Source organism: Ursus maritimus, unplaced genomic scaffold (assembly GCF_017311325.1).
Source record: "Ursus maritimus isolate PB19 unplaced genomic scaffold, ASM1731132v1 scaffold_30, whole genome shotgun sequence".
NCBI lineage: Eukaryota > Metazoa > Chordata > Mammalia > Carnivora > Ursidae > Ursus > Ursus maritimus.
The window spans coordinates 19,475,836-19,498,722 of NW_024425564.1; the positions used below are offsets into that span (position 1 = coordinate 19,475,836).

The window sequence follows — 22,887 nt, forward strand, 5'->3', positions numbered from 1 at the left end:
TGACAATACTGAAAAATGTCAGTGATAATACTCTTAAACCAAAAATCTTTTTTTGGTCTAAAGCTCTAAACAATTACTGAGGTTATTGTTGAATTTTAATAATATGTTTCAAATTAACAGATTTTTATTGTTTATCCTTTAATAAATTTTGCATTTTACACTGAAGTTAATTCAGAGGACTTCCAGTTACATAACCAGTCCCAGACAAAGATGAAGTCGGCTATACATGTTTATTTCCAAAGTGAATTCCAAATAGTCCAGAATCACTTCAGCTTTCTTTAGACACTTAGACCCTCCAACCCCTGGGTAATTAAATATTATTCCACTTAAACAATGAGAGTAGAGCAAATGCAGATAAAATCTGAATCAGTTCAAATCCATTATTCTATATTACCATTTTTTTGTACTTAAATTTGTGTATGTTTTCATTTATATCTAAAATTTTTATACTGTGGGGACATTGGGAGCCATTAGAATGATTGCCAAAGAAAAAGGACAGTATTGCAATTTCTAGAATTTACTGTGACATGCATGTGACTTTTATGAAGCTCTTCCAGACTTACTTTTATGTTTAAAACTTTTCTGAACTATATATCTATTGCTTCATGTGAAAGAAATTTTTCAAAATTATAGTAAAAAAGCATTTTTAATCAATTGTGAATCCAAATAGATTAATAAATCTGTCTATACTATTTAATTTGAATAGTCAAAGATCAAATTCAATGAGGTTATTAACAAATCTGCTTACTATAATATTATTATTCATTACCATAACAGACCAATATGTAGGTAACAGTTTTTTTCTTGTTTCCCCAAAAAAAAATTAATGTACTTAAATTTATTAATCTCTTAATTTTTTTCTTTGGTGTTACATTACTTTTTAAGTTTTTTATTTTTTTACTGGTATGACTACATACATGAAGTTAAAAACAATACCACCTGCATTTTTGTTCTTGACATTATTCTTTAACATCAGGTTTATTATTAAACATAATTTTGTTGGGAGGAGTGTTAAAAAACGGTCTATTCTAGGGGTCAAATATGGTATGTATGCTGCTCCTACGTAGACATATTTTCAAGGCCACACACTGAGAACAAGGTAGAATCAAGAGTAAAAAATCCAGTTTTCTACTCTTTTTGCTATATAATGTTGTTTAAACCAAATATATTAAACTACTAGTCTCAGGATTGGCAATGTTTTAAAAAATGACAGAAACTAACAAGTATTTCACATTCCAATTTCAAAAGTAATTAAGAGCTTTAAATAAAACTGACTGAATATGACTGAAAGGGCAGGAAAAAATCTATAGGCACACACTGTGAACCACTCAGGGATTTACATGTGGGGCTCCTGCTAATTTTCAAAACAAAAGTGCAACTAACTTTGAAATAGTTTTTCTTTTTCTAGCAAGAGTTTATGAGAGCAGGTGATATTAAAAATCAAGGCACACCAGAACCAGATGAGTTTACTGGTGAATTCTGCTAAACATTTAAAGAAGAATTAATACTAATCCTCCTCAAACTCTTCAAAAAATTTGAAGAGGAGGGAAGACTTCCCAACTCATTCTATGAGGCCAGCAATGTCCCAACACCAAAGCCAGATGAAGATACTATAAGAAAAAAGAAGTGCAGATTAATATTCTTGATGAATACTGATATAAAATCCTCAATAAATTACTAGCAACTGAGTTCAACAGCATATTAAAAGGGTCATACGCTACTTTGTTCTTGGAATGTAAGGATGGTTCGAAACACATGAGAATCAATGAATAAAATATACATCAACAGAATGAAGGGGAAAAAACCACATCGATCATCTTAATCTAATGCAGAAAATGTATTTGTCAAAGTTCAAGACCCTTATATGGTAAAAAAAACCACAAGCTAGTAATAGAAGGAAACTATCTCAACACAATAAAGGCCAGTATGTGAAAAACTTGCAGCTAGCATCGTATTCGACAGCAAAAAACTGAAAGCTCTCCCTCTAATATCAGAAATTTTCCTTTTGCCACTTCTACTCAACACAGTATTAGAAGTCCTAGCCAAGGCAGTTAGTTAGGAGAGAAAAAAAGAAGGTATCCAAATTGGAAAAGAAGTAGAAGTATCTGTCCCTACAGATAAGACCCATGGTCTTACATGTAGAAAACCGTAACGTTCCACAAAAAAAACCTACTAGAATGAATAAACTCAGCCAATTTGCCAGATACATAAGCAAAACTCAAAAATCAGTTGGTTTTCGAGGCGCCTGGGTGGCATAGCAGGTGGGCGTCTGCCTTCAGCTCAGGGCGTGATCCCGGCGTTGTGGGATCGAGCCCCTCATCGGGCTCTTCCGCTATGAGCCTGCTTCTTCCTCTCCCCTGCTTGTGTTTCCTCTCTCACTGGTTGTCTCTATCTCTGTTGAATAAATAAATAAAATCTTAAAAAAAAAAAATCAGTTGGTTTTCTACATACTAACATTGAACAATCCAAAAAGGATATTAAGAAAATTCCATTTACAATAGCATTGAGAAGAATATTTGGGAATGAATTTAACCAAGAAGGAAAAAGACTTGTACACCAATAACTAGAAAACATTCCTAAAAAAGAAATTAAAGACATAAGTCAATGGAAAGTCACCTCCTGTTCATGGATTGGAAGACTTAGTATAGTTAAGATGTCAGTACTACCCAAAGTGATCTGCAGGGTCAATGGAATCCGTATCAAAATCCCAATGATGTTTTTCACAGAAACAGAAGAATACATCCTAAAAGTCATATGAAATCTTAAGTGACACCAAGTAGCCAAAACAATCCTTGAAAAAAAAAATGAAATTGGGGGTCTAGCACCGTATTAACCATGTGTTCATAAGGCTTTGACAACTGGGACCTTACTAACCCTGGAAAGACTGTCCCTTCCAGGGCTAGCCTATTCCTAGAGATAGGACTCATGACTCCCCTGTGAGTGTACCTTTTATATGCAAGCCAACCAAACGAAAGCCCACACCCCAACTACCTTTACTGGGCTCTCACTCTGGGCCACTACCGACCTGCCCTAATCACACAAGGCCAGACAGCTAGGGACAGCCCCTATCCCTCAGAGCCTGCTGAAATTAGCCAATCCTAAATCTGCTAACACTGTCTCACACATTCCTTCCTGCTGAAACCATAATAACCTGTTTTCCCCCCTCTCTCTGCCTCCTGACTAACCTTGGTGTGTCCTCATGTGGTCCTGTGTGGCACAGCATGCATCCTCCTCCTGAGAACTATGACTAACAGACAATCTTTCCATGGCAGGTATCCCCTTATTGGTCTTACCATATCTAATAATAAAACCTACATTTGATAAAATACATTTCTTGATTTCAAAACCTACCACAAAGCTGCTGGGTTGATGTCAAAACAGTGCGGTACTGGCATACAGAAGAACACAGAGACCACCGCAACAGAAGAACTCAGAAATAAACCCTTGCATATATGGTCAAGGGATTTTTGATAAGGGGGTCAAAATCATTCAATAGGGAAAGGGCAATCCTTTCAACAAATGGTGCTGGGAAACTGGATATTCACATGCAAATATAAAATGAAAATGGGCCTTTACACCTTGCATCATACAAAAATTAACTCAAAATAGGTCAAAGATCTAAATGTAAGATCTAAAACTATAAAATTCTTACAAGACAACAGGGGGAAAGCTTTATGACATTGGATTTGGCAATAATTTCTTGGCTATCACACCAAAAGCATAGGCAACAAAAGTAAAAGTAGATAAACTGAACTTCATCAAAATTAAAAACTTTTATGCATCAAAGGACACTATCAACAGAGTGAGAGTCAATCCACAGAATAGGAGAAAGTATTTCCAAATCATATATATGATAAGGGATTAATATCCAAAACACAAAAAGAACTCCTGTAACTCAACAACAACAAAACCAAATAACCTGATTAAAAAATGGGCAAAGGGCTTGAATGAACATTTCTACAAAGATATACAAATAGCCAATAAGCAAAGGAAAAGATACTCACCATCACTAATCATTAAAGAAATGCAAATCAAAACCACAATAAGATACCATCTCACACCCATTAGAGCTGCTGCTACCAAAGAAACAGAAAATAACAAGTGTTGACAAGGATGTAGAGAAAATGGAACACTTATGCACTGTGGATGGGACTACAGAATGGTGCGACTGCGGAAAACAGGATGGTGGTTCCTCAGAAAATTAAAAATTAATTGCCATTTCATCCAGTAATTCCACTTCTGAGTATATACCCAAAAGAACTGAAGGCAGAGTTTTGAACAAACAGGTGTACGCTCGTTAATAGCAGTATTATTCACAACAGTGAAAATGTGGAAGCAACCCAAGTATCCACAGACGAATGAATACACAAAATACAGAATATACATATAATGGAATACCAGTCATCCTTAAAAAGGAATGAAATTCTGATACTGGCTACAACAAAGATGAACACTATATTAAAGAAATAAGCCAGTGACAGAAAGAGAAATGTTGTATGGTTCCACTTAGCACAGGTACCTAGACTAGTCAAATTCTAGAGACAGAAAGTGGAGTGGTGGTTGCCAGGAATAAAGGAAGGGGGAGTGGGGAGTTAGTGTTTAACAGGTACAGAGTGTCAGCTGGGGAAGACGAAAAGTTCTGGAAATGGATGGTAGTGATGGTTGTAGAGCAACATGAATGTGCTTAATGCCACAGAACTGCACACTTAAAAAGAGCTAGAATGGTAAGTTTTATGTTATACGTATTTTATCACAGCAAAAAAATTCTCACATCAGGTTTCAGAGGGTTCTTTCTAAATGAAATCAGTGGCATTCTTAAATGAGTGGATAAATTTGTTTTTCTTAAGATAAAATTAGAAAATGCCAACTTTAAAAGAAAATGAAGAGAAAGTTTATAAATGAACTACAACTGTGCGCACAGTATTTAGCTGTGATGACTTTGTCTCTTTCTACAAGAGAGAAATAGTAATAAAACACTGGCTTACATATATCTCATTAGAGATAAACTTAAAGAGAAGCCAATCCTGAGGTCAAACTATGTCTAGGAACAGGGCTATAAATGAACTCTGGGATACATTATAAAACCAAAATTTTGCATATATTGCAGTCTAAGCCAGTGATTCTTAACTAGGGGGGGGTGGATTTTAACACCCTCTTGCCGCTCAAATTTGTGGTTATCACAGGTTGGGGGAAGAGGTACTGGCATCTAGTGGGTAAAAGCCAAAGATGCTTCTAAACATCCTACAAGGGGCGCCTGGGTGGCATAGCGGTTGAGCGTCTGCCTTCGGCTCAGGGCGTGATCCCGGCGTTATGGGATCGAGCCCCATATCAGGCTCCTCCGCTATGAGCCTGCTTCTTCCTCTCCCACTCCCCCTGCTTGTGTTCCCCCTCTCACTGGCTGTCTCTATCTCTGTCGAATAAATAAATTTAAAAAATCTTTAAAAAAAAATTAAAAAATAAACATCCTACAAGCACAGGCCAAGCTGCCATGACAAAGAATTATCTGTTCCAAAATGTCCACAGCGCAGAGGCTGAGACACCCTGGCCTCCGGGAAAACTCTGAATAAGCCAACTAAGGCCTAAACATCAAACATCTGTCAGTAATACACTGTCATTAATTTTACCTGGGCCTTATATCAAAAAATAAAAAAGAATTTACTTCAGTAGCAAGTGTCAGAATAACAGCCATCAGTAATGATCTTAAACAGACTACTACACTGATCTCTTCCTTTGTATTTTCAAACTCTATAACAATGTATATGCTATTTCACTGCTTTCATGAAAAAAATCACGCAGGGGTGTAACTAAATCTAGTAAATATCTGCAGACAACATGAATCAAAGGATTCGTATTGATTATTATCTCTAGCTGGCCAGAATATGGCTTCAAAAGCTGATACGTGTACATGAGCCTAAGTTTAAACTACTGACAGGTATTAAGAGCTCGTTTCCCTTGATGGTATATTTTTAAGTCAGTGAATTTTCTAAACTAGTTGTATTTTCATTTCACTTAATGCTAGCTTCCAAAACTGCCACTTTGTACTAGAGGGTAGTTTTCAAGACATATGTCAAATAACTGGGGAATGTGCATTTATTGTTCTTCTGAATGTACTTTTAGGTATCAATTGTGGGAAGTGTAATTTAGATGAATGACGTTTATCATAATTTACTTCCCACAGAATTCCACATATTGTCTTGACATAAAAGAATTAAAGATTAATGGCAATAGTCTATTTTACTCCATTTACTACTCCCATCTTTCTTTGTTCTGAGAGCCATTCAAATTATAAAATGTAGCCAACAGTATAGCCAAGGGGAACAATTAACATGAGACTATAAAACCCAGCGAGAGGTCGATTTTGCTTTATACACATTTGCTAGATGAAAATCTAAACTTTATGTCTATACCTTTTATATATATGTAATCTGGAACCTCTGCCATGTCAGTTTCGGCAAAAACCTGATACAGCAGTATAAAAAAGGCCCTTAAAGATGCATATTTCAAATGTTCTGTTAACTAGACAAGCACTAAAAAAGAAACAAAGGCTAACGGTTTATTGACCTGCAGAATATAAAGAATTTTTACTTTTTTCTGAGTACTGTCTGAGAAATGTATCTTTGTATAACATTCAGCTGGTGAATTTTATTAAACTATCTTGAGAAAAGAAAATAATCAGAGTGGATTCCTATACATGTAGGCTTCAAAAATGCCATACTAATTCTTAGTGAAACACATTTCAGTACATTCTAAAATACTAATTTTATGTGTGTTCCACATTAAAAAATAGTTCAGTAACATTCTCTGACATAATACCTATAAGAAATATATTTAAGACTAACATAATCCAAGGACTTTATTATTTCTTGAGGCCACTTTTATTCAAACCATGGTAGAGTATCTTAGTATCTTTTAATTTAGGAAATCGTGAATGGGTGGGATTCTCAAGTGCTTCAGCAACTCTAGGAGACCACAGCATGGCTCTTACCCCACACAGTGACTGCCTGCAGCTTAAACAATAATCAAGCTGGCAGGGGAAAATGGGGCTTTCCACTTGGAGTGGGATACAATTTGCAAAGCTGTTTCACATAGATGATAGAATACAATTTACCTGGTAAGTAGAAAAATCAATCTACCAGCTAAGTATAACTGGTATTTATTTTGCAGATGAGGAGCTTGACGCTCAAGGGCTCGTGTAAGGCGTACAGCAAGCCAACAAAGGGAACTACCAGAAGTAGAAGGCTCCAGGTATTTTTTCACCTAAGCCGGTCATTTTCCTACTTATATGCAGTTAATACACCAAATGTGAAAAAGTTCTAAGTGACAAGAGGAACCATTCCAATTACAATTTAATTTTAGGTTGTTAGTTCTGCTCCAAGAGTGACAAGAATTGACATTTTATCACAACCCTAACTGTTCTGACAATGTCTTAGGAAGAAAGACCAATCACGTGTGAGTGCATATTCATGTGAATCTGCTTAAATCACATAGTAACATGCTACACAGAACACTTTTTTAATTTTTATTCTGAAAACCAAGAGAATTGCTTATTTACAGTAACAGCCAGTACAGCCAGTGTTCTATCAAATAGCGTTTCTGTTTCTCAAACCCAGAAATGCTCCTGGTGCCCCCAACCACAAATTGTTTAATATAGCATTCAAGATTCTCCACAATCATCTCCAGAAATAGCCTTTCAGATACTCTACGTAGCAGCTGCATGAGACTACTGACTTCTCACGTCTTTTGTCTTTGCTTACACCCTATCCCTCACCCTACAATATCTCTTACCATCCCTACTCACTGATCAAGGCTGGGCTTGAATGCCACCATCTTCCTAACACATTACTCCTTTTGCCAAGATCCTACAAAGGTCTTTATAACTTGACCACAGCTCTTTATCCTACATGATATCAGTGTTAATGGTTTGGGACTCCTCTACTGGACTGTTAGTTCTTGAGTGTATGAAATGTCTTAAACTTAAACTAAAATCTCATCCCCAGTGGCACCCTGCTAAGTAGAGAACTAAAAAATATCTGCTGTCCAGCCTGGCGTGGCCCATGTGAGCTCCTGTGCCTGACTATTTACAAAGCTTTCTGGACACTGTGCAAGCACTACAGCCTGACAGACTTCCCAGCCATGGCTTTGTTTTGCCATCTTATCAACACGCGCAGGGGCCCTGCTTCCTGACCCAGCCTGCTAGGACCCTACTTCTACCTGAAACGTCAAGTCCTTTCACTAAGGCCCAATTCACCAAATTACTGAATTTTTAAACTTTGTATCAGTATTTAGAGTTGAACAGAGGGTGTAGAAACTTAAACCCTGGCAAGGTTTATCCCACTATATTTTTATACGGTGCAGATCTGAACTATCACTGTGGATTAACCACAACACATTCCAGAGAAACACAGATAGTAACACTTGTTGACACCTAAAAGCCATTATATTCAGAGTGACTTAGTATTTTCAACATTTCTTAAAAAGTGTACCTTTATTAGTTTAGAACAACGATTAAGTTATAAAAATACATTATGGAAATTATAAGTGAAAACCACAAATTATCACAGGAACTTAAATTCTTATGCTTTTTTTCCACCTCTGAATTTACTTAAGATATACTTTCAATAAGCAAACCACTATCCAGCAAGTGATTCACATACTCGTAGGGCTATTCATTAAATAACTCACCCACAGGAATAAATGCTTCCTTTTCTAGAAGAAATATACATAACATACTCATCAATGCTTCAAGCTCAAAGAAAAGATTTATATTTCCAATGTGGTGGGTATTTTTTGTTGCCTGTAAAAGTCTTATTCTCTGTTCTGAATCAGACAAATACCACTTTCAGGGAAAAGATGGAAATGTTGAAAAAGAAAAAAAAAAGGTCTGCAATTTGAATTATAAAAATACAGATGGGGTAATCATGTGCTCATACTTCCTTAACATATCGTCAATGAATCAGCCATTTTTAAATCTTTTTAAATCACTGCATAAAGAAAACAAGTTCAGAGATTTTTTTTTAATCAAAAGCAACTGCTAACAATATGATGATAATAATAAGAGTTATAGGCCCCATTAGCCAAATGATCTTTTTACCTTCTTTCGTTCCTGCTCCCTCTGCTGGAGTCTACAGACTGAGTCAGAAGCTGCTTGCACTGAAAGAAAACAGACAATGGGTTTCAGTCCTCAGCCCTTGTTCAAGACTTACCTGAAAAAAAACGAACAAAACAAAACAAAAAAATCAAAATGTGGATTGTTTTAGATCTCAAGAAACTATGCAAAAGAACTGTTACTATTTTGGTCATGGTGAGGTGGCTAGAAGGGAAAAAAGAAGTTTTGCCAGTATACTCAGGATGCCGTAATGAGAACCACCATCATTCTTGAGCCTTGAGGTACAAGCCAAGGGCATTGTAAGTACTAATTCCAAGGACAAGTTGTCAACAATTACTTCAGAATTCCTAAAAAGATATAAAATGCCTGATAAATTTATCATTACATTCTGATTATGTCTTTACAGCGCCTCTTTGATTCGTTCGCCCCTCCTCCCCTCCTTTTCTCATTCATACGAACTTCTCTCTTGCAGGCAGTACTTGATACCTACAATGCTTCCACAACTTTCTATTCTTGCTTCTTCTCTCTTATCTGCTAATTCATCCTGGCTGCCACTGCCAGATTCAAATTTCTCTGGACTGTTTTTCATTGAGTGATTTCCCTTTCTAATGAACCACAACTACTAGTAATAATTACTAGAGTTATTTATTATTACTATGTGCCCAGACCCGTGCAAAGTACTTCCCATGTATTATTCCTCTTAATCCCACTTTCCTATTAGAGGATCACTGTCCCATTTTATAGATTTTTGGCATCTATAAAAAACTGGGATACAAAGAGGAGATAATACGACTAGTAAGTACAGAAAGCAGGATTTAAAATCAGACCCCTGCCTCCAAGGACTTGGCTCACACCCTCAACACTTGACTCCTCTTCTGATCTCATCAATGAAACTGGTCTTCATCCTTCAGTGTTCCAGAGCTCTTCATTTACTGGATCCATTGTATTTCTGTACACAAATGTTTTCATTTATTTCGTTGTTTCGCATGAAGGTTAACAGTGAGCCATAGTCAAGTCCAGAGTTGAGCACTTAGTTGCGTAACTTGGCATGTTTGCTTACTCATTCATTCACTTGTCTAATACTGAATGAGCATTTACTAGGTGCCAGGCACTGTGCTGCTGCTGTTCCTAATGCCTTAGCACCTTAGTTCCCCACCTGTAAAATGACCTGAACAACTAATAAGAGGACTTCAGAATTGACATCAAATAAGATACGACAGTAGCTACTACGCTTACAAATAAATGCAATATTAATGCCACTGAGAACAATTCTTCACACAGTGTAAGCAGTCAAGGAGTGTTATTATTACTATTATTCTTCTTACTGTACTATCCCTACTGAAAGTGCTTTCCTTATTTCCTTTCTTCTAATGAAAATGTTTTACTTGTCTTCGAAGAACAGTTCAAGGTTGACTGCCTTCATAATGAAGCCCTCCCAGATTAATCCTTTCTCTATAAGGATTTTCTCTTATTTAAAATTCCTTTATCAGGTAGGTGTGTATCTCACCACTTTATCTTGCAACTGCTTAAACAGAGGTTTGCCTAGTGTTTCACAGTTCTGCTTTCCTATCCTACCCAAACCCAGCCCCAAATAGCTCACAAGTTCCATAACAGGGCAGGGACTGTGATTTCCCTTTCAGAAAAATGTTAGGTCCCTCCCTGTGAGAATATGGTAAAAGAGTAGGATTCTGCTTTTCAAAAGTAATGTTTTTATCAGTAACCATTTATTTTAGTTGTATCAAAGATAATATTTTAGGACTGAAAATTATGTTCCCAATCATTGTTTGTTCTAACAGAAAAGATGAAAACAAAACAAAATGGGAGCTGATTAGATCTGCCTTCTTTCTGTGGCATATTAATATTACATCATTTTTCCCAAGCAGTGGTTCTATCATTTCCTGATTGGATTTTTTCCCCCTGACTCCAAACCTAACTTTTAAAAAATCCATTTTGTGGTCTTTGGGTGCTTCTTCATTTTCAAATCATTCTGGGCTTAATCTAAAAGAAGAGTTATAGACTATGACATTATTTTGTCATTTGTTATGTCCTTTAAAATTTTAATTAGAACACATCTGACAGGGGCAAACTTTTGTTCCTTGTAGGGACTGTCTTTGTGCTCAGACAGAATGACCATTTTTAGAAATTTCAGTCCCTTAGAAGTAACCGATTTTTTAATTCTTTAGCCACACAAGAATAAAGGCTTACTTTCTAAATTTCATGAAATCTGCTTTTCTAAAATACAAGGAAAATCATGTGACTATACCAAACATTCCTTCTTCATGATTAGAGACCCCAAGGGGAAAAGGCCCATTATGCAAACCTTCCCACCACTTCCACATCACTTACACTGGTTACACCTAATTTAGTACGAAGCCAATTCCCCTGTTGTCTCAGTGTTTTAGGAGACTGCACTGATTTTAAAGCATCAAGAATCTGTCAAAATATTTTCTCATTTTTTGAAATTAGCACCACATACAGAAATTGTGCCACAGACAACAGCTGACAACATCCTGACTGTCTTCACAAACGAGAAGCAATACATTCTATCATGGTGTGTATATGTAAACCTCAAATACACACATAAGCAAATAATATTGGTTCGGTAGCAGAAGACGTTGGCTGAATTCTCATTCATTCATTTCAACGAACGCATAATTACTTTGTGACTACGAGGTTTCACTGTTTTAGGTGTCAGGGGTACTGCAGAGAACAATCAGAGTCCCCGAGCTCATGGAACTTAATGTTTTAGCTGGGGAGACAGACAGCATATAGATAAATACTGAGCATGTCAGATGGTGGTAGATATTCCGGAAAAAAACAAAGCAAGGTAAAGAGGCCAGAGAATGCCAGAGTGAGGGGCGGTGATTATTACAGAGTAGCTAGGAGAGGGTCTCCCTGTGGACACTTGAGCAGAGATCTATAGGAAATGAGAATGTACAAAAACCTGACAAAAGAGTGTTCCAGAGGGAACCCTGAAGTGCACGTTTGGCACATACTAGAATAAGAATAAGAAGGACAGAGTAGCTAGAATGAAATGCGGGAAAAGAAAATAAAAGTCAGAGTGGGGGCCATCATGTAGGAATGTCCAGGCCACTGTGAGGATTTTGGCTTTTCTCTAAGCAAGACGAGGAGATCCCAATATGGTAATGACAAGAGCCAAGTCACATTTCAAAAAAGCTCATTCAGGCTTCTTTGTGGAGAACAAACTACAGGGAGGAAAGATATGAGTTATGTTAGGGCTACTAGAACAATTTAGGTGAGAGGTCATTGTGGCTTAGACCAGGGTGGTGGCAGTTAGGGGCGTGGTGAAGGTGGTCAGACTCTGGTCACAGTCTCAAAGTGGAGTCAAGAAAATCTGTTAATAAGATCCATGTGAGGGAAGGAGCAGGGGGAGCATGGAAAAGGGAGGAGGGGGGAGAGGAAGAGGCAGTAGTGAAGAAGAAAATACTGGTGAAAATTCTAACTGTAAAGTGCCATAAAAAGTTGGTTAGTATTTTAAATTGTTGAATTCCTAAAGATTTCTAGAGACAGAGGGAAGCAAAACCAGGTAAACTTAGTCCCCTAATAACTCACAAAATAAAAAGTTAAGAAAAACAAAAGGTAATAAATTCCATTATTTACTGAACAAGGACGAATTACAGTTGTGTATTATGAACGTTGAAATCTGGTAGCCAAGAACCGAGACTCCTAACCCCACTGTAATTATTTCATCCCCCAAAAGTTAGAAAAAGAAAACGAGTTGACAAAATTCTTAGAACTCTAATATGTTTAAATTTGTACAGAAACAGATTTGGGGGGTGGAGAAAGCACATAACATGTGAGAGACAGATAAGACAGACAAAGCGCCTATTCTGAAAGAAAACCTAATACAATTTTCCATAGGTATTTTGTCATACAAAATAACAATATGAACTTATTAAAAGAGAGCAAACACATTGCATGAAATGAAAAATGAAACTGCAGCACTAAGGAAACAAACTGAGAACTATGACAATATCATTATAGATCTAATAAATAAATCAGACGGAACTGAATAGTCTAAGACTAAATAAACAATTGGCAGCATTAGAACTGCAGGACAGAAAGCAAATACTGCAAACCTTGATAAAGTAAAATTTTCAAGTGAGAGGTTGGGGAAGAGATGCAGGAGGGGAGAGTTGCATCCAACTCTGAAGGTATTAATTAATGCAGAAATGATAACAACATGACTTCAACTTCTGAATTTTTATAATTTGTTTTGTTTTTCTATTTTTCTTTGAATGATCTTTCAGTTCCTATTATCTTTTATAGTAAAGAAGCATTTATTTTAAGGTATTCCCTTCAGTTTTAAGTGTTTGTTCTGTTAAATTCAAATAAAATTTAAAAGCAATACCTAAGCTTAAAAAGTGTATGACCCCATTCTTATCAAACACTCTCTGTCCCCCTCATACCTTCCCAGTTATTCATTCAGCCATCATTTCTCTGTCCATTCTTCTATTTGGAGATACACAGAGATGTCTGAAATGATGTTCCCCGAAGTTAAAAAGCAATGGTTATCTTCAGGTGGTTACTAAGGTGATGTATTGCTTTCTTTTCTTTCTTATTACTTAAACATATATCCTTCTGTTTAAGTAATTAAAAAAAAAAAAAGTTATGTTCTCAAAAAAAGTGAGTGAGGCAGGAAAGGAGAAAAAACTATTTTCCTATGAACATGCTAGTTAATGCAAGTAAGGAATAACCCAGAGAGGCTCTGCCCCTCTTACTCGCAAATCAAGGTCGTGGTCCTCAATATTACAGCAAGATCTCCAGACAACAAAGTTGGTGAAGCCCATGAGTCTGTGAAATAATTCATAAGCAGGGCACAGACACTATTATTGTTTTCAGGATGAAAGTAAATAAAGGCTGAATCTTGATGAGTTTATGGGCTGTTTTTTCCATATCCTCCTAGAGCTCTCATTTACTTTTGAGATTTTTAAGAAGCCCCCGGTCAGATTTTGTTCTAAAGCTTCTGGTCACCAAATCCGGAGACACTCTGCAAGGTGGGTGGCTACCCAGCCCAAAGAGGAAATAGTTCCAAGCTGAGGATTCCGTCATAGTTCTACATTCCAGTAATTCAAGATGTCTGCACCTTACTGCTCCACAGTTACTTAGTTCTGTGCAACATGTGGGACCACCAGCTTAAGGCCACACCTGCAGAGTTCTGAGCACACAGCTCTCCACCGTGCACAGGAAGAGATAAATGTGGCCATGGTGCTAAGAGGCACAAAACAAAACCCAACTCATCCCTAGGCTTGTAAAATGCTTGGGTCAGAATATATTCCAGTATCTTCCCTATAAACTTGCTTGCATGATTTTGTACAACTTCCTGATCAATTAGCATTGAAAATAAACAAGCCAGCACTCTGACTTAAAATGGCAGATTTTTAAATGTGAAATTCCCCAGGAACGACAGTTGGGCCCAGGCAAATCTTTAAAACTAAAGCAGATAATCATCTCCATTCTACCCATGCTCATAATACTTAGCAGAAAATACCTGGGCAGAAGCCTACTGAAGAAGCCTTTCCTGCTTCTGGCAGGAAAACACTTCCAAAAGCTGTTTCTTAGGTTCATGGAGCTAATTACATGCAGGGCAGTCCAGACATCTTAAACCTTAACTATCAATTTTGTATTTTTCTGTGTTTCCATTCTTCCTTTCAGGATACATGTATAGTCTGAATCCCATTTTAGCAGTAATACTTTTCTATTTCATTGTGAAGACTCCACTTTTAAGAGGCCAGTCCTCAAATGAGAAGTAACATTAGCCCAAGAATGAAGTCAGTCAAAATAACCAAGTTTTACCAATTTATTTTTATATACTCAAAGTGTAGAAAAGGAAAGTTATAGGTACATCTCAAATGCATTCATAAGTATTCTCATTAATAATAATTCAAGTTTCACTTTTCGTATGACATCTAGAATGTTTGTCAGGGTTAAGGAAGTGATGGTACAAACAAACAAGGGACATCTGTACTAAAATGCAAAAGCCTACAGTCAATTTTAGACTTTCTAAAACTATTCCACTCAAAGAAACAAACATAATCTTGGGGCATGCATTCTCTCCAAGCTCCTAAAGGTATTAGAGGACACAAGACTAACTTGGACTTGAATACAAAGACTTGCTTAATTCAGTTATTAACCAAATCTCCAGGCTGCTTTCCTTCACAGATCATTATATTACCGGCTAGTTTTGTTTTCTTTTTTTTCCCCCGAAAGATATTTTTTCAGTTACCAGCATTATCTATCTTTGGATAAGCTGAAAACTGTCAATATAGATCTAAGGAAAAGCCTTGAGTAAAACCAGTTATTAATAAAACTCCTTTTATTTTATATTATTATTTGATATGTTTAATAAGGATTCTTTTTGACTATCTCTCCACATTACAATATTTTGCTTAATGAAAAAAGTTATAAGATACAAACATTTATGACAGGATTATTTTTTAAAACACTTAAAAACTCTAGTATCCTGTTTGAAAAAGAAGCTTCATTTCGTATCCTAACTCCTAGTTAACAAACTTCTTCTTATGGATAATTAAAAAAACAAAAAAGGTAAAAACTGCTGCAATTTTCTCACATCCTAAAAGGACTGATTGTCTTGTGCTCCCCAGATGCACACAGCTCACTTTGGAGATTAATGCTCTCACCATCAACGGCGATGTACATTAATCACGAAACAGTCAATGTTCTCTGTAGCGGGGCTTCCAATTTATATGTTTCAGTTAAGAATTCTCTCTCCACCTACTAGCAAAATACCAAAGGAAATACATTTTGGAATAGCATTCATTTGAAATAAAACAAGTCTATGGCCATACCACCCTGAACGCGCCTGATCTCGTCTGAAATAAAACTATATATATATATATATATATACAGATACGTATATATAAAAACCAACGCTGGCTTACATCTCTGGAGAACTTGGTTTAAGTTGTCCTGCACGATTTCTCTACATTTGGGAAGAGTATGTTCATTTGTTTCGTGGATCATATTCTTCAAATTTTCAAGAACTCGCATTTCTCGAAGACCACGTTTTTCCTATTAAAAGAAAGTGAATTACTAATACATACTGTGTCTTAAATCTCAGTAATTACTTTCTGGGATTTCCAGCCAGGTTTCGGTTGTTATGTTATTACTTATTAATGAAATTTACACAGCTTTCTTCCAATTATTTGGCAATAAATGAGGTCACAACCTGGAGGCATTTTTTTTATTATGAAATGCTTCAAAAGTTGCAATATGAGTAATATTTTTATAGCAATGTTTAAGTGTGCATGAGAAACACTAAACGAACAAAAAGAGGCCTAGATTGCCACATATTTCATTCTGGACAGCAAGGAAATTAGACACCCTTGATCTAATTTTAATTTTGTTGTTGTTACATCAAACACATAATAGTAACTCCCATTATTATGCTGTTTTTAAATCTAATTCCATTTTCTCAAAAATGTGCAGTAAAGGTAACAACATGTAGATACTTCCCTATACAGACAAGAGTTTACACTGACTACTCTCCTGAGAAAGGCCTGCTTGCAAGGTTGGCCTTTGGCCAGGGGCTGGGAACTTGCCCAGTAAATAGTTCCCTACACTGGTATAAAACTTTCTATAAATGATAAGACACATCTTTTCTTCTGGGAGTCTGGAATTTTGATACACACCAGGCACAGACTGCCTACCTGACCAACTGCCAATAAAATCCCTGAACTCCTAGACTCAAGTGAGCTTCTCCAGCAGGCATTTCACCTGTGTTTTAACAGCTCATTGCTAGGGAAATGTTGTACATCCTGTGTGACTCCACTAAAGATTCTTGGAAGCTTCGGCCTGGTTTCCTCCAAAATCTTCGTCGTGCACCTGTTCCCTTTGCTGATTTTGCTCCGTATCCTTCTGCTGTAATAAAGCCTACCAATCAGTATGACCATATGCTAATATCTATTAGTCAATCACTGACCCTGGATGTGGTCTTGAGGACCCCTGACACACACTCCCCCTTCAGAAAGCAGACTTTAACACTACCCCGCCCCCACACACTACTTGAGGGTAGGCCAGATTTAGTGACTTGCTTCCAAAGAACAGAGTAGGGAAAGCAAAAAACATTGACTTCACAGTGAAGACAATGAAGGTTGACATCATCAGTGATGTCATGGTGATAACATGTACCCTCTGATGTAATGTGACAAGGGCACTTCCCCAAAACCCATAACCCCAGTCTAATCTTAAGAAAAACATCAGACAAACCCAGATTGGGGGACATTCTACAGGCTACTGGCCAGTATTCAAGACCGTGAAGGTCATGAAAAACAAAGAAAGAGAACTGTCACATGCCAAAGACGACCAGAAAGACAGTCAAGTAAATGCAGTGTGGTACCCTGGATTAGGTCCCAGAACAAAAAGAGGACTACAATGGAAAAACTGGTGAAACCCAAATAAAGTCTGGTATTCATCAATAGTAACGTATCAATGTTAGTTTCTTAGTTTTTACCCATTATATAAGACATTAATAGGGAGAGAAATTGAGTGAGGGGTACACGAGAACTATTTATACTACCTTAACAACTTTACTATCAGTCTGAAATTGATACAAAATAAAAAGTTTATTTAAAAAAGAAGGGTGATAAACTTGGTTGTAGGGTAATAATAAGTTAGCTGTATTACTGAGGTTTTTATTTTGTTCTGAGACATTCTTATGGAGCAGCTATTGATGTGGGAAACAAAGGCAGAATAAAAATTATTAAATTTCCTTACTAACTAGAGCCCACGGACAAGTCCTTGAAACAGGCAGAGTGACATTCCTCTAGGGACTCAACTGCCTCAATGTGAATACTTTGCTAAGGGCAAAAGGCAATCCTAGCCTGACACTCCCCCAACCCCACCAGGATCCTGTAAGTCTACTTTAAAGCATAAAAATTCCTTCAGAAATTTCCTTTATCTCTAAAACCCCAAGATAGATGTTGGCAATCATCCCCCAACCACATGGCCCACCAATATACATCTGAAGGGTCTCATGACTAAGGTTTTATTAGATGGTAATAAATGACTTTTTCCTAACAATAGCTAGCCCTCTCAGGGTCCTGGAAATTTTGCTTCCAAAATTCCTTAGAGACTTACGCTGTTCTTAACCCCCTCCCAACTTGAAAGTATATAATGGGCCACTCCTCATGACCCCGGTGCAGCTCTTTCTGCCCACAGGTCCTGTCCCTGTGCTTTCAATAAAATCACCTTTTTGCACCAAAGACATCTCAAGAATTCTTTCTTCGCCGTTGGCTTCGAACCCTAATGTCTTTCCTACATCACTATGGCCAGATTTTTACTGTAATTCTTTCCGTAGTAAAAATGAAAAAGTTATACAAAGGTTGAGAAAGAATCAAAAGTGAATCCTGTACTTATCACCAATCAACAATTCTGAACTCTCCTGGCTTATTTTGTTCCCTCTGTAATACTGCATACATTCTCCTGCCCACAATCCTAGATTCTTTTAAAGCAAATCCCAAACAACACATCATTTCAACTGTAAATATTTCAACATCTTTAAAAAACAAAGACTCCTCTTATAAAAAAAAAAAATACAGTAAGACCACCTCTCTGTCCCCTTCTCAACACACACACACACACACACACACTCAATAATTTTTTAACACTATTAAATATCAAGGTAGTATTCCCATTCCTCAAAGGTCCCATTAATGTTCTTTTTAATCCCTGTTTAAACCAAAATTGAAGTAAAACTTATATACTGAAAATGGTTAATATGTTTCATAAATCTTTTTTAATCTATAGATTTCCCCTCCATCACTTTTTTCTTTGCAATTTGTTGAAAAAAAGTGAGTCATCTGTTCTGTAGTTTCCCACAGACTGTTATTTGGCTGAATAAATCCCCGTGGTGTAATTTAACATATCCCTTTGTCTGTTCTCTTTCCTGTAAATTAGTAGTTAGAACTAGAGGCTTCATCAGATTCAGGGTTTTGTTTTTTTGTTTGCAAGGATATTTCAGAGGTGGGCTCTGTACTTTCAGCAGGATGTTGGTAGCATTCCGTCTTTGTTTATCAGCAGGAATACTCTGTAAAGAGAAATTTCCCCTCAACTACTGGGTTACTCTGAGGAATGCTTACATGTGAAAGGCAAAATAAAACACTTGATTATTTCCTCTTATTTAACAGTTTTAAAAATAATGATTTGGTTCCCTAGTATTCTCTAAAGGTTTCTGTTTGTTTCTACGCATTCCTATGACTCAGAGAATTAACATATTTGAAGTTTTCAAGCCATTACAGCATTTTTCCTTACTGGTGTTCAAACTGTCCTATCTTTGTCCGGTGGGAGCCCAGTCAAGTTGGCTCTACAATGCTTCAGACAAAATTCTATGTCTTTAGTAGCCGCTTTGCTTTCTGGTAGAACTGCGTGCTCCAGGCTCACCTCATACATTTCTGGACTCAGACTTGGAATCAACAGGTCTCTAAACACCACTAATATTTAGAAATGGTATTTAGAGAATGATCACTAGGGGTATTCACTGCTACTGGGTCAGTCATTATTTCTAGGCCTTTCAGTGGACAAGGCTACAAAATAGGTTATGTGTTTTTTAAAAGATACATTTTAATTAATTAAATTTAATTAATAATAAAAAAAACACCAACAGAACTACTCATCTGCTTTATCTCCACTTCACTCAAATGACAATGACGACACTAGCTTCAACAAAATGATTGCTGAAAACAGCTTAAGGGTTTGTGTGCTGTTGCTGCTGCTGTTCTGAAGGGATATTCCACCAGAAATGTACAAACTGCTGTGTTTTAAAGTTACTTGGAACAGTTTCTTTCTGCATGGCAATGCCACCATCCAGAAACACAGGTTTGCTTTTTTACATTTTACTTGATTTTTAGGGATTGTTCCTTAAAACTTAATTTTCTTTTATGTAAAATATTTACATGTCTCCAAAATTACATCTATAAAATATATATATACATGTAAAAAAGTCTAGCTTCTATCCATGTCCTTTGCATTGTATTCCTTCCTAACTCTCTCTTTTGGTAATTATTTTAAAACTTTATCCTACCGCTGTCTTAAGTATAAGGATATACACCCACATACATACATGTGTGTGCATATATACATAGATCTCTATATATACACAAGCATATATAAACGTGTATGTGGATGTACTCAATGCAAAAATGTTGGGATTCGGAGTGAATGGTCAAGAAAGAATTGTTTAAGTGTCTTCAGTGCAAAAGGTGGTTTTATTAAATCATGGGGATAGAACCCGTGGGCAGTCGGGGCGCCTGGGTGGCACAGCGGTTAAGCATCTGCCTTCGGCTCAGGGCGTGATCCCGGCGTTATGGGATCGAGCCCCGCATCAGGCTCCTCCGCTATGAGCCTGCTTCTTCCTCTCCCACCCCCCCTGCTTGTGTTCCCTCTCTCGCTGGCTGTCTCTATCTCTGTCGAATAAATAAATAAAATCTTTAAAAAAAAAAAAAAAGAACCCGTGGGCAGAAAGAGCTGCACTGGGGTTGTAAGGATTGATTGATTATATACTTTTAAGTTGGGAGGAGGTTAGGGATAGCGTAAGCCCCTAAGGAATTTGAGATCAGGTGTGTTCAGGGTGGTATGACCACAGACATGTTCCTCTAAGGAATTTGGAAGCAAGGTTTCCAGGACCTTCAGGGGCTAGCTGTTATGAGGAAAAGGTCACTTACTACTGTCTCGTAAACCCTTAGTCATGAGACCCTTCAGACATTTATCAGAGGGCCACATGCTTGGAGGATGATTGCTAATGTATAAAGAGATATAGGGGTAGAGAAAAGGAAGTTTCCAAAGGAATTTTTATACGTTAAAGGAGACTTACAGGATCCTGAAGGTCAGGCTAATATAAAGCTAAGGCTACCTTTTGCCCTGAGCAAAGTATTAACATGGAGGCAGCTGAGTTCCGAGAAGGTCACTCTGCCTGTCCCAAAGATTTGTCAATGGGCTATAGGTTGTAAGGAAATTTAATTTTTTCTCTTTGCCTTTGTTCTCCCATCATATTTATTCTTATGTATGTGTAAGTATATCTCCAATTCCTCCCTTCTTAAATGGAAACATGATATACAGACTATTCTTATTTCTCTTTATGAGGGAATCTCATAAATGCACACACACAACTGCATATAATCTTTTTCCGTGTAGTCATGTGGTCTATTTGTTCTCTCTCTTTTGCTATCTCTTTCAGTACTGAGAAGAATCTGGCATTTGTGTTCTCATGGTTATGTTTATATTAATACTTTATATAATACCCTTGGTCTCCACTGTTTGGTTACTATCTACTGGTTCCCTATGATAAGCAATATTACTATTAGGATCATCTCCTTCTCTGGGTTCCTTCAGGATCCAATGTGAAACAGTATCCTTTTACTCCCAGTTAGTATTTATAAGGCAACAGGAGATGATATTCTACTTTTCATATACCCTTCCCACCGCCTCCACTTTCTGATAGACCGAGTCTGCACTGTCAGAAAGTAGCCGCTGCATGTTACACTCTCTCCCTTACAACTGCCATTCAGTCTTAGTTCTGTAAGTAAATATATATTTAATGTTTATCAACTATTGTTAGGTAGAAGTCTTGCCAATTATTTTGGTCATCTGAAACTCACTCTGTTGACTACATAATAGGTTCCTCAGGAAAGGCTCATTTGAACAATATCTGCAGAGTCCTGCATGACCCAGCAACAGTGGATTTGTGGTCCCTATAGCTGGGGGTCAGTTAGGCTAGACATAAAATCCCTGGCTGTTCAAATCCATTGTCTTCTGGCATAAGACAGATAAATCTGTTAACAATCAGATTTTCTTCCCCTAATAAAAGACTTAGCCATTTTGGCTAAATGCCCAAAGAATTTTTGTTTTCCTATAAAATCCAATAGATTAAAAAATTTCTCAGTGTAGGCTGTTCTGGGCTAATTTTCCCTGACAGCAGTGTGTCATTCCATAAAATTTCACTAGTATTTTATTTCAAGAAAGTTTTCTTAAATTTTAGTTTTCACATTTGTTCTATTATATTGCTTTGGCTTTCTTCTCTAGAGGCTGCTTATCAGGCATATATAGTATTACATCTTCTGTATTTACTATCAATAACTACTCCTTTCTCTTGAATTCTTTTCATCTCTTTTGCTATGTCCTTTAAATTTTACATAAGGACTATTCATTGTGTTTATTCACTCTTGAGTTCCTTTCAGTTTTCATTCCTGAAATAATTTTTAAAACTTTTCCTGAATTTTTCACCTTCCATTTTTTCCATTTCTGTTTTAGCCGATCAATTTTGAGCTTTTCTGATCCTGATTTATACCATTCTTTCCTCACTTCTAATAATTTTCTTATGTTTCCCAAGCTCATTTTAAAATATTAGGTTACATACAGTTTTTATCTTTTTTTGTGGTCACACTTACACTCATTGACTTAAAGGACATTATTGTTATGGGATTTGACTCCTGCTTACTTTTAAGTGAAATTAGTTTTCCTCTATTTTTAGAAGGGAGGTGTGGTCAGGACAGCCTTTCTAACTTCAAAGTTCTAGAACTCACTTTTTCTGCTGTTCAACAAAGTACTCAATCTCCTTTAGTTTCTCTAAGGTACAGGGCCTTGTTCTAGAAGGGTGTTTTGCTTTGTGAGTTTCAAACTCACAGGAGGCCATTAGACTTTCCTATGGTCTGCTACTGCTCACTCAGAAATTAGAGCCTGTGAAGTCCCCTCTTCTGCTTTCCCCTCAGAATGGCCCTTCAAGCATTCCTGATGGTAATTTTGAG

At 36.9% G+C, this 22,887-nt stretch overlaps 1 protein-coding gene across 2 annotated transcripts in view; it reads right to left on the reverse strand.

Annotated features, from left to right (window-relative positions):
- BLOC1S5 (biogenesis of lysosomal organelles complex 1 subunit 5) overlaps window positions 1–22,887 on the reverse strand; it is a 77,414-nt gene that overhangs the window by 39,111 nt on the left and 15,416 nt on the right. The window contains exons 3-4 of one of the 2 annotated variants that reach the window (XM_008692832.2): window positions 16,030–16,159; window positions 9,092–9,150 (exon numbers count right to left, since the gene is read on the reverse strand). In XM_008692832.2, coding sequence (XP_008691054.1) covers window positions 9,092–9,150; window positions 16,030–16,159 — 189 coding nt within the window. The remainder of the gene's footprint in view (window positions 1–9,091; window positions 9,151–16,029; window positions 16,160–22,887) is intronic. The other variant, XM_040645034.1, reaches the window with a different exon arrangement.